Below are 13,196 nucleotides of genomic sequence, written 5' to 3'. Positions count from 1 at the left end.
TGGAACAATAATTTCAGGTTTCCGATCGTTCGGGAGCTAAAACGTTCGAGCTTACAGGCGTTCGGCTTCTGGGGTTCCACTGTATATCCTGCAGGTTGTTAAGAGTAAAGTAAATCTATTTTAAGGGCAAACTGCAGTGGAAGACAGAAGTGCCTGGCATGCTCTGCTCCATGGGGTCACAAAGAGTCGGACACATCCACGAATGCTAGCACCAAGGAGCACGTCTGGCTCTAAGCCAAATAGTGCCCCAGGGAAGTCACACCATTGACACCCCATATGTTCATTCCCCCCCCCATTGAATTTAGAACCCACTTGTACATGACTGACCCCCCCCCATCACCCAATTTTCCTCAGTCGATCAGATCGCATCCATTCACAATCACTTCAAATGCACACTGTTGAAAAATGGAGACAAGAGTCTTAACTTTTCCCAAGCATCAAAACAAAGTGTGAAGAAGGAACTGTTTGTACTATTTGTTTCAGCTGCTGAGTAGAAACCTTGCGACAGGCAGGCCCAAGCTTGCCCCCCCCCCTGCTTCCCAGGTATTCACCTTTGGCTTAATCTAGCCCTGCCTACTTGAAGGTGCAGCCCAGAAACAGGCTTACCATCCTAATGTGAAATAGGTGTGAGGTTTTTAGGAAAATCTTTCAGCTGGTTTCTTCAAAGGTTTCAACATTTAAATTCAGCAACTAGTTTACTTGAAGTGTCAGATGGAGAATGGGGTGAGGAATGCTGTTATCATATTCCATCCCCACAACTGCTGGTTGTCTCCACACCTCCCTTTCAGCCCAGGTTGGCAGCTAGAAAACCAGACAGGACTTCTCCCCGGGGCCAAATGTGGCCCAGGAATCTCCATTGGCTGTGCTGCACAAGGCAGCTGTGGAACCAATAGCTTTCAATATCACAGAGCAACCTTAGCCATAGCTACGCAGAGGTTAAGCCCACTTGAATTCAATGGCTCTGACTCCCAAGTAAGTGCGGTTAGGATTGTAGCAGTAGCATTAGCAGAGGTTTTCATATTATGGAGAGGTTTTCAGATCATGGTAAGGGATAAACTCATGCTATATGGATCAGGAGCCAAGCACACAATTCTATATTTTTTAAAAGTCTATGATGTTACTGCAAGCACATTCCATGTTACAGTGGTACCTCTGGTGACTTAATTCGTTCCAGAGGTCCGTTCTTAACCTGAAACTGTTCTTAACCTGAAGCACCACTTTAGGTAATGGGGCCTCCTGCTGCCACCCTGCCGCCGGAGCACGATTTCTGTTCTCATCCTGAAGCAAAGTTCTTAACCTGAGGTAATATTTCTCGGTTAGCAGAGCCTGTAACCTGAAGCGTATGTAACCTGAAGCGTATGTAATCCGAGGTATCATTGTATAGCGGCACAGAAGTGGCTCTATAGTTAAGAGGAATAGCAAAGAGAAGTCTCATTATTCTAAGCTTCAAAAATTGATGGCTTATAAAAGTGGAACCTGCTGAGTTTAATACCTTGAAACTTGGCATACATGCTACACCTAATGAGCCAACCATCAAACTAATCTGATACATAATACCACCAGGTAGAGCATTAAAAGCAGTGAAATGGACACTTCTGACCCTTTTTTCCTCTCCAGCTTGTATGCCCCCCTTTTTTTTCTTTTGCAGAAACTACCAGTGCATTTTATTTAGGCTTGTCAAGGAGCATGTTTGCACTGGATTGGTGAAATTCTATGCAGCCTTTCATACATTACGTTTTCCATGCCCCATTCAAGTCTATGGAATGGCAGGTACTAGCAGACAGTGCTAGGGCTGTTCATCATGGGCCCACCTGTGGCACTGATCTGTGCCCCCCTCCCAGGGGCCCCCTACCCACCCCAATTTGGGAGAAGAGCTAAGGGCTTTTTAAACACTCTTTTAACATACAGTTCAATAAGGCTTAAAAATATGGACAGAAGGAGATCTTGTGCAGTGCTGCTCCTTCACGAATGGCTTCACTGATCTCAAGGCCTTTGCTTGTGCATCCACTATCCATTCTACTGTAGCCAATAGAACAGGTTGCAGTGTGTGTGTGTGATGCCCATTGCAGCTTCTCCTCAGGTGTACAAATGTTTCCTGGCAACCCCTGGCCTACACAGAACTAGAGCAGTACTAAAGGAAGAAAAACAGTCCGCTCTCCCCTTTTTGAGAATGACACTGGGAACACATTTCGTTCGTGCCAGTCTTCTATTGAAGGAGTTGTTGTTTCAATTCAGCGGGAGTGGGTTGTATTAGATTACATCTCCATCTTGGCGCCAACTGTTTCCAATAACGTTCAAAAGGTGGAAGCCATCAAGCTCCATTCCAGTTTTGACTTGAGATTCTTCATTTCAGATTTCTCAAGCTAAGCTCTTCCAGCTTTGAAATGGCTGCCCTACCCACTGCCTCTCTTTTTACTAACAGGATGCCGCTTAAGGCATCAACAATAATTAAGCCCCAAAGTGAGTGAACAATCAACATTGAAGGACCCTGAAATGAGCCATAATGGATGCCAGATTCTGTAGTCACAGACTTGCACACACTGGCATTGCTAAGCCAAGCTTCAAACTGACAGCAGTTTGCCTAGTGCCCAGAAAATGAGGAGACTTTCCCCCAATTGGAGAGAGAGAGAGAGAGAGAGAGAGAGAGAGGACTTATGCCGCCATAATGATGCCAGGCCTAGGCACGCCTTGGGCATCATAGTGTTATTCAAGGTCTTTTCTTCATTTTGACTAGGCAACAACATTTCTGTTCCGAAGTGTGGTCTAGCTGCACGACTGTTTTCTTTCTGGTCAGCCAGTGTTGTACTTGGTTCCAGTTCAGGTGTCAGGCAGCTTGGAATGTTACTCCACAGCAGTACAGGCCTCACACGCCATCTATGGTGCTGATATTTCTTGCTCAAGATGGCACCATTTCAAAAGAAAGGGAGGGGAGTGCAGATTTCGTACCTGAAGAAAGCTAATACAGTGGTACCTCGGGTTAAGAACTTAATTCATTCTGGAGGTCTATTCTTAACATTAAACTGTTCTTAACCTGAAGCACCACTTTAGCTAATGGGGCCTCCTGCTGCTGCCGCGCCGCTGCTGCACAATTTCTGTTCTCATCCTGAAGCAAAGTTCTTAACCTCAGGTACTATTTGTGGGTTAGCGGAGTCTGTAAGCTGAAGCGTATGTAACCTGAAGCATATGTAACCCAAGGTACCACTGTACTCAGAAGCTCTAGCTGGACCTCTCATGTTGATGGCTGGGCACCTGATGAGGGCCCATTGCTGATCCATCTGAACCACTCTTCAGTGTTTCTGCCCACACCCCGAGCTACGACACAGAACAGTGGCTGTTGCCAGTCACTCACAACTCCTTCCACTCCCCTGGTGGGTGAGCAATGGAAGCAACACTTTTATATGGGTGTTGTCAGTAGGATCCATGGCAACCCCCCGCCACGATGGGTTACCCCAAATGCAATGCTTGACCCAGTGTCAACATCAGGGGAAGCATTTCATTCTGGCAAAACTTGGGCTAGTGCTGAGGAGGGGGCTTAAGCAGGAGTCCTGGTTCGGACAAAATGCTAAGCCAAACCTTGGTGTATAGCTTAGTGCGGTGCAGCCATAAAAAGGACCAAGTAAGAGCAAAATGGTCTCCAACTCCTCTCCCGCAGCCTGTATGTCCATACCAACATTTGGGCAGGGCTGTCTTACTCATAGGCGCTAAGGGTGCGGGCACCTGGGTGCTGGGTTTTCAGGGGCACCAGGCCGAGAGTCCGGGGCCCGAGAGTTGAGATCAGGGAAGATCCCGCCCGTTGGTCAGAGCGCAGCAGCGGGCTCTTCTGCTGCGGGCGGCTCTGCGCCGTGAGTTCAGGGCTGACTGAGCCAGTAAGATGCTGAGGCGGCCGGCTGGCTCTGCCCTCCTGCATGCCTGGGACTGGGCAACCTGGGGGGTGTGTGTGTGTGTGCGCCGGGTGGATCTTTGCACCCCTGCGCCACATATGCTTAAGACAGCCCTGCATTTGGGTTACTGTGTTGCATGAACCAAACATCCTATTTGCACTGTATTGGGTTTTCCATCACTGAAAAGCCTTTTTACTACTTCAAGCTAGCATGAAGCATTTTTGTCCTAGCATTTTTACGTTCGTTTTACGTGGCATTTTTACACTGTGATTAGAGGTCCTAATACATGCCTAAGCAAGTCATTGGGTGTAGAAAGGGCTCTAGATGCCTCTTGGAAGCCTAAATCCCTTTCGTCCTTTTACCAAAGGCACACAAGCTCCATCTTTTAACTGGACACCATTCTCAAGTTCACCAGCAGCTACGTGATGTGAGAAGATGCCCCACGATGTTCTGGTTTACTGACGAGGAGCTATGTGCTAGCCATTTAAATGCTTTACCACATGGAAGTTGTAATAAAGGTAGCCTTCTGTTGCATCCAGCAACACAGATAAAGCCAGCTTTAGCATTTTAGCACCTCACTTATCCTTTACCCAACAGCATCACTAGAAGCTAGAGTCATCACCAATGACAGCATTCCCATATTATTGATGCAGTGAACATTTAAGATGCCACCACATAATTTCTAGTCACCCACAGGTGCAACTTAGGGGAAATTAAATATGAAAGCCGTATTATGTTCTTAGACAAGATGGACAGCAAGAGAAGACATGAAGGAGGATTTCTGACACACTTTGCTATTGTAGCAGCATACAGCACTCTTCGTGCTATTCGCACCCATGAGGTTATACTGGCATGGGGACTAGCCACATATTTGGTCCATTCTACATGGTTCCCTGAAAGCAGACCCTGGGTTGAATCCACACTTGTTTCTGTGAGAATGGAGGGGCTCCTTCAGTTGCACAGGGAACTAGGATTCAGTGGAAGCTCACCACTGAAGGAAAGGAGCAAGGCAACAATTTCTCAAGTGCCAGCTTCCATGCTTTCCTCCCATACACTTCCAAAACTGTTTGGGTGTGTGTTCCCAAGGGAGACACAGGAGGCTGAGGACAATCAGCAAAAATTACTACCTGAACCCCTTTCCTCTAGTACCGGCTGAGCACCACTGCGTCCAAGTCAGGACCCAGCCTATTACCAGAGCAGTGTGGAATGGCAGTCCCACCACCACTGAAATGAAAGATCACGTCCTAAGTTAAAGCTGACATGACGAAGGCATGAATGTTGCCATGTTCTCAAGAGTGGAGCATAAAGGATTGAAAACCATAAGTATAGGCAAGAGTGAGTAGTCAGTTATGATAAAGTGATGAATATTTATTTATTGAAATACTTATAATCCAGACTTTTATAAAAGTTAATCAAAGGTGGCACACAACATACAAGATTTTAATAAAATCAGTAAAAGCATCAGTAAAAACCATCAATACATACTGGTTGGTTAGAATGGTGGAAACAAATCACATTGCAAAGGCTGAACCACAGGGGCATGAGGAACCACCAGAAGTGTCCCCTCAGAAGATCTCAGTGAGTGAGATGGAACATAAGGGATCCCAGATTTTTGGGCCCAGAATAAAGTGATAGAGGAAGCTAAGGACCAAACTCTGGGGTACACTAACATAAAGGGGGGGAGTATTGAAAAGAACTACAGTGGTACCTCGGGTTACATACGCTTGAGGTTACATACGCTCAGGTTACAGACTCCGCTAACCCAGAAATAGTGCTTCAGGTTAAGAACTTTGCTTCAGGATGAGAATAGAAATGTGGCGCAGCAGCATCAGGAGACCCCATTAGCTAAAGTGGTGCTTCAGGTTAAGAACAGTTTCAGGTTAAGAACAGACCTCCAGAATGAATTAAGTTCTTAACCCGAGGTACCACTGTAATGAATACAGTATTCATAGATTCAGTCATAGATACACAGAGTTTAATAAACTGTGCCAAAGTTACTGAAGAGAAGCAGAATAGAGGTTGCTTGACAGAGCAGCTGGAAGTCAGAGGTGTTTCCCCCCAGAAAGTTCAGAAAAAGCAAACTTTTTAAAAAAATCAGTTGAAAACTTCATATTCAAGGAAACTGAGAACAGAGGGCAGGAGAGATATTAAATTATCATAAGAGAGAAAAGAAGGGTTAAGCAATAAGCTAGAAATGGACCCTTTGTTTTGAACAAGTCTGTTCTTGGATTTGTTGGTATGCACACAACAACCATCCCATGCCAATTGTGGAAAAGGTTTTGCAACATAAGCATGTTGAGGCTGAATGGTACAGTGCTGGCTTTTAAAGTCCCTGCACCTAGTTTATTGGGATGACTATTTCCATGCTACACGGTGCTGTGTTCCAGGTTATTTTAACCCTTTGCAAATACTGTAACACTGCCACTACTCAATATTCTGACTATTGAACAGTTTTGTATGTAAGCAAGCTTGCACACCTCTTATATTACACGCTAGACAAAGTGTCTTACAACATAATCACCGTCTGTTAGGAAATAGATCAAGTCCAGTACCTTGAGTCCCATTTTCTGCACCAATGACATCTAACTGCCCCCCTCCTGAATATCAAGATACATAAAGCTTTCACCCTCCCATTCCCAAAGTTATGGCTTCAAAATGCATAAAGCCAATCTGAACAAGGAAGGGATGGGGAAGGAAATCAATATTCTTATAGTTAAGAACAAAGGGCATGCAGTCCTGTTATATGCTATGCCAAGTGAAAGGCCTTCTTTCAGGGCACAGGTTCCCAGAAAGTCTTCTAAACTGCGTCCAGGAATTGAAGACATTCTTATTTGTGACCCACCCTTTGATCATTCCACTGAACCAGCACCTACTTCAACATAACCTTCCAATTCCACAAAGGTCCAGACACTCAGTGCAAACAAGTCCAGTGATCGACCCACAAATCATTCAATACTTCTTTAGCATTTCCCAATACACAACATGCTGCAGAGATCTTCTCACGAGCCTGACCTTAACCGCTCTTACTCGGAAATAAATTCCATTGATTTCAGTAGGATTTACTTCTCAAACAGTATGCTTAGGAATGATATCCTGGTCATTTAACCAGGGAATAACCCCCAGCAAGAATTATGCCTACAAGCGGAAGGTATGATTGGATATTGACTCACAGTTCACAGGTCCATTTGCAGGGAATTCAATTACACCCATGAAATCCCGCCCCCAATGGCATAGTCTTAAACTTTATTACATAAAGAAAACTGCACAAGGAGTAGCAATAGCTTCATGGCTACTTTTCCATATGCTTTGTGAAAGAAAGTGATCTGTATTCAAGCTGCTGGAGCAACAGAAACGCCTCTCCTTTTTGTTTTGTGTGACCTGTAACATCCAGCACATTATATGCACACACATACAGAGCCCGGGCATCCAGCCAACAGACCAGGTTTGCAGCGGGAGAAGCAAAGGCTACGAACCTTATACTTAGCCTGTGGCTACTGCTTTTCAGCACATGAAGAAGTTTATAGACCAGCTGAATTTCTTTCCTTTCCTACAGTTACTGAAGTTGACTGTGAAAGTGAAAAAGCACACACACAGTTTCCAGCCACTAATTTCTTAGAATAAAATCCAGAACAGTAGTAGAACAGTCTGTGCAAAACTGGATTCTCCTTATCACATTAGTATTGAGCACACTTTTTAGACTCTTCAAGTCTGGAGTTTGTTCCCCCACCGACTGGAATCTATCAGCGATAAGATTAAGGTGATAGCAGCAGCGCGTCCCTTCAACACGCCGAATGCTTCAGTCAAACAATAATTCCCACTTCATGCGATTTAATCCCAGGCTAGGTGTGTACAAAGGTCTATTTAAAGGGAAGCCCCAGTGATTTCAGTGAAGCTTACTCGCAGGTAAAGTCTTTGTTTGCTGCGGTCCGCTGGAAAGCCACAGCTGTTGAGAGAGAAACTAAAACTAACCTCGAATATTCCTCAGCAATAACTACGGAAGCAAGAGGAAGTAAAGCGGAAGAAATATTGCAATTTACCTTTTGGATTCCTGAACTCAGATCCATTCTTCAGCTTGCCTTCCCCGCTTCGCGCTTCCTCCTATCTGAATCTGCTTGAGGCGTGCAAATATTTATTGCTGTAATTCTTTAGCTGGGACAACAGTTTTGGAGTGAGTAAAAATCGCAAACTGCTGTAGGTACCGAGGAGCCCCGGGAGCTATTAGCAAATCCCACGTTCCACTCCCCAGCGTTTATTCACAAGCTGCCTGCATGGAACCCCGTTAATTGGAGCTCACAACTCCTCTAAACACCCTGCCAGCCAATCAGATGAGGGCTTTAACTTTTCCAGCCAATGCGAAGTGAGGCTTTAATCCTCAAGGTTCTTCGGCTTGCTTTTTAACCCCCAGAGGGAAAGGATGGAGCGAGCAGAGGCACGCCGTTTTCCAGCTGTGGAGGCAGCGCTCGCCCAGCTGCTTCACTCGAGAGGAGACTGCAGTGATCCCGCCCCGGGATCTCGCGTCTCCTGCTTTCCCTTTTAAAGGATGAAGGGGGAAACCTTGCGCTTAAGCAAGCCAGTTCATTCACAGAAAGAGGAAGTGAGTGTGTTGCGGGGGGGGGGGGGCTGGGATATTATTAGCCCATTAAATCCAAAAATAATTTCTGATCTAAACTGTGGCCCTCATCGCCGCTGCGCTAATCAGACATTTTATTTAAGCCAAATGCATATTTTTAAGCCATAGCAACGTTTGTTTGTTACTGGTGTCTGCAGCTGAAAAAAAAAAGAGGGCAGTGCCTGCAAAAAGGGTGGTGTAACTCAAATGCCATTTTAAATACTTGCTTTTCCTCTGCCAGACATAGGATGGCCCATGTAGTGATGTTGGGAAATTTAGCAAGTTAAAACTTTGGCTCATGTTAAAGAAGAGCATTGTGGAAAAGCCAAATGCTGTAGAATCCCGGGAAAGTGTATCTGTTTCTTTAATTGCAGACTTTCTGTCCTTAAGAGTGTGAATAAGTTATTTCTCCATCTGTAGGAAAGGGAGTTTCTAATTGGTTCGTGGTTCTTCACACATGGCTGTGGATTCAGTGTGAATGGGTTATCTTGTTAATTTACAACTCAAAGAATCTGGTTGTCTGTGGGAATGCTTTAATCTTCAAGGTCTTGGGATAAACAGGATTCAGCTGCCAATTCTCCTAACAAGTTTGAGTTATTGTTCTTCTATCTAACCATTGGCGAATTGCTAATTAATCTAAAGAACTGATTGGCTTTTGAGTTTTGAACCCACTGTAGGTTCAAAGGGGATAAAACCTTAGGAAACCCACTTGCAATTTGCAGACTATCTTGCCAAGCAGCAACCTGCCTCACCTAACCTACTTTGCTATGTGAGACCATTGTCATGCAGAGAGGGCCTGCCCTGATGCAGGGTGGGGGGACTCACGCACACACAAAACACTAAAATGAGAGATCCAATCCAAATTGTAAAGAACAAGGCTCTCTGCTTGTTCTGGAGACTCAAAACATACTTTTCCAAAAGTTTTAAAGGAGGGTTTTCCAAACTTATTTTCCTATTTTCTAGCCTGGTTGTTAACTACGTCTCTATGAAGTGGCCCTAAACCAAACCTGCCATTTCCCATTTTTAACACACTGTTATGTCTTACTCAAATTTCTTCCACATGTTCATGAGGAAGAAATAGGAAAACAACTTTCGTTTCTTTGTTCAATAATGTAAATGGAAATAGGTTCTTAAGCGAACAAGGGGTCTTGTTCCTAGGACTGCAATTCTGAGCATATTCACAAACCAGTAAGGCTGCAATCCTAAATCCACTTCCTATGGAGTAAGCCCAGTTGCACACAGTTGGACACACTTCCAAGTATGCAAGTGGAAATTTGTGTTATATGTCACACTGAAGCAAGTGGGATTTACCTTTGATACATGGTCTAAGATCTCTAGTCCATGAAAGTTAATGTCACAATAAAATGGGGTCATCTTTTAAGATGCCACAAAACTTTTTATTGTTTATACCTGCATACACATTACTGTTTCCTCTGACTCCAGCATGCTGACACCACTGTATCCTGCAGCTTCATAAGTAATACACCTGCTTGATTCATTTCCCCACAAACCAGCTTCTAACTGATTAGAAAACAGAAGCCACAGTTAAGCAGAAGAGTGTACACTGGAGGCATCCATTGTGTGTAGGCAGATGACAACTTAAGTGAATTGGAGTTTGGCACAGAGGAACAAGTCAGTTAACGTGCATTGGCATGTACAGCAAGACAAGAAAGTGACTTGAAGTGCAGTGGCGAGAGGGAAACACAACCTTGCTGTGTTTCAAGCAAGGTCTTTATGCTGCAGTCCTATACCCACTTACCTGCTTTTATGATTTTGTGGTTTTAAGACCTATGCCACCAGAAAGCTAAGTAATACAGGGAAACAGAATTTTGAATTGTAAACAAAACTGCATGTGGGCTGTAAGGGTGACACCTTGTGACAGAGTAACCATCTAAGTCCATCTACCATGAATTAACATTATTATTTTTAAATTACATTGTATATCTCCCTTCATTCATAGATCCCAGGGTGCTTCACAGCCTATGTGTTGACAACTTCAAAGACTCAAACATGTTGCATTGAGAGCTTATGTGGCAGGTGTGGAGAACTTTTGGGCCTCCACATGTTGCTGAACTACAGCTTCCATCAGCCCCAGCAAGCATGGCCTATGGAGTATTGGAGTTGCAGTTAGAGCAACATAAGGCGGGCCAAGGACACGGGTGGCGCTGTGGTCTAAACCACTGAGCCTCTTGGGCTCGCCAATCAGAAGGTCAGCGGTTCGAATCCCCGCAACGGAGTGAGCTCCCGTTGTTAGGTCCCTGCTCCTGTCAACCTAGCAGTTCAAAAGCACCCCAAAAATGACAAGTAGATAAATAGGTACCGCTCCAGCAGGAAGGTAAATGGTGTTTCTGTGCGCTGCTCTGGTTTCACCAGAAGCGGCTTAGTCATGCTGGCCACATGACCCAGAAAAACTGTCTGCGGACAAACGCCTGCTTCCTCGGCCTGTAAAGCGAGATGAGCACCGCAACCCCAGAGTCGTTTGTGACTGGACTTAACTGTCAAGGGTCCTTTGCCTTAACCGTTTTAAGGCAGGCTAAAGGTTCTCCACACCTCTTCTATTGGAACAACATGGTCTTCAGTTATGCTCATTTGTATTACTAATAGATTGAGTTCCAGATCCTTCTTAAATTCTTTTTATCTAATTTTGCATAAGCAGATAGGAGCCACACCTGTACTGAGCTTTGACGAGAACCAAATAGCATATAGAGAGGATTGTTGGAGTCATCTCACACATTGTATCTGCCGCTGAGTGTACACTCAACAGAAAACAACAGCAACAACATGGTCAGACCTTGGTCTATGATGGTCCGCCTTCATGAAAGAAGTTTGCAATCATATTTGTTACATTCACAAACATTATTAGGTGTTTGCGTAAAACATCTTACATAATAAGATGCATACCATAAAAAAATCGAATATGAAAAGCAGCTCATAGCATCCAGCTCCACATGACTCAATAAAATACTGACCAAGGGATCTTTACAAATACATTTTGAGTTTTGGGTGTGCTTCAAGATAGTTCCTCGAGAGTTATCTGCAGCTGCTTTGTGTTTATCTTGGAACACAAATTTAAGTGTCCCAAAGCTTACAAATAAATAAACAAGAATACAGTGGTACCTCGGGTTAAGTACTTAATTCATTCTGGAGGTCCATTCTTAACCTGAAACTGTTCTTAACCTGAAGCACCACTTTAGGTAATGGGGCCTCCTGCTGCCACCGTGCCGCAGGAGCATGATTTCTGTTCTCATCCTGAAGCAAAGTTCTTAACCTGAGGTAATATTTCTCGGTTAGCAGAGCCTGTAACCTGAAGCGTATGTAACCTGAAGTGTATGTAATCCGAGGTACCACTGTACATGAAATGGTCTGGAATCAGGTTAGCTTAACAGGTAGAATTCTAGTTCCTTAGGGTTTTTGTAGACTTTCCCAGTCCCCATTATTGGCTTGAGAACATAAATCATTTGATTCATTGAAATTTATCATTGTCTCTGGTCACATTTTAAAACCCCATCAAAAAGAAAAAAAGACAAGAAAAAAGGGTGCTCTGAATGTTAATGAAACATAGGAGACAGCAGTAGCCAGACATGACTATTCAACTTTGAAATGGCATTTGAGCACCAAACAAGCTGAGTAATGAAAGCATTTGGGTTAGAAACATGGGGGAAGTAAACAGAAAGTTCTGAAGGACATTGTTATGGAAGACGCTGAGATTCTCAGGCAGTGTGTTGTCTGGGCAGGGTTCCAAAAAATATTTTCTCCGACTGCCTCTGACTAATACATCTGTCTTATGCCTGTCTGCTTGTTATGAAGAAACTAAATCATTTTCTGACTAAATGTAGATTAAATCTCTGTAACGGTCATACTCTGGGAACTGACGTGACAGGCTGATGAAGGAGGAAATGGTCTTCATTATTGGAAAGTGCGCAGCATGGGAGATCACCTTTTTCCTGTGTATTTCGCAAGTCTGATGCATCCTGAAGCATATTCATGGGTGAGTAGTCCTTTAAGGCAGCCTACAGTGACAGAAGGAAAAGAATGGTTGCAATTTGGTAAATCAGTAGTAACTTGGAATTAGCGTGATGTCTTAACTAAACAGAATTCCTTTCTTATTCTGAAAAGATGTTTAAGAAAGAAAAGCCTAGACTTCATGTCTCCTTTTACATCCTTTTATAGTTGTTTAAACTAGATTGCTGAAGTAAAAAGACGTGATAGGGTACCTAGCCTCTCACTTTTATATATCCACAACGTTTTTGATCGAGGTGCAAAAAGTCATCGATGGGTGAATCTCATGTGTTACCTCACACATTACAGATTAAGAAGACATAGGCACATAGAACTGATGTTTGTGTTAGAATTTATGGTAACTTGTTATGGTACTTGTAGAGGAAGGAAGGAAGATAAAAAAGGAATTAAACCAGAGGAGGAGCAACCTGCTCCAGGATCCAGGGGGCGTGGCGTGAGTCCCAGGCATGTGACGCATGTCCTGGGGGCATGGCATGGCACCTGCGGGGGGCATGGTGCATGTCCGGGGGGGGGGGCGCAGCGCATGCCCTGAGCCCCGGGAGGTGTCACCCATTGGGGGTCAGCATTTTGTCACCCCCCCCCCCCTGGAATAGCACACAGGGCGTGCCGCCCCCGCCCCTACCTTGGAACACCCCTGAATTAAACAATACCTACATAAATGTGGCATGTGTACCAGTGTTTAATGC

General features: G+C 44.4%; 1 protein-coding gene across 3 annotated transcripts in view; it reads right to left on the bottom strand.

Annotated features, from left to right (window-relative positions):
- LMCD1 (LIM and cysteine rich domains 1) overlaps positions 1-12,492 on the bottom strand; it is a 60,713-nt gene extending 48,221 nt beyond the window's left edge. For 2 of the 3 annotated variants that reach the window (XR_014507617.1, XR_014507618.1), the window contains exon 1: positions 7,919-8,312. Coding sequence is in view for 1 of the 3 variants with exons in the window: in XM_083426435.1 (XP_083282561.1) it covers positions 7,919-7,945 (27 nt within the window). In the remaining 2 variants the exon portion in view is untranslated. Of the gene's footprint in view, positions 1-7,918 lie in introns of all 3 variants that reach the window. The other variant, XM_083426435.1, reaches the window with a different exon arrangement.
- Positions 12,493-13,196: the final 704 nt, after the last annotated feature.

Source organism: Podarcis tiliguerta (assembly GCF_965153285.1).
Source record: "Podarcis tiliguerta genome assembly, chromosome: 2".
In the NCBI taxonomy this organism is placed as follows: Eukaryota; Metazoa; Chordata; class Lepidosauria; order Squamata; family Lacertidae; genus Podarcis; species Podarcis tiliguerta.
This window is presented reverse-complemented; position numbering and strand designations above follow the sequence as displayed.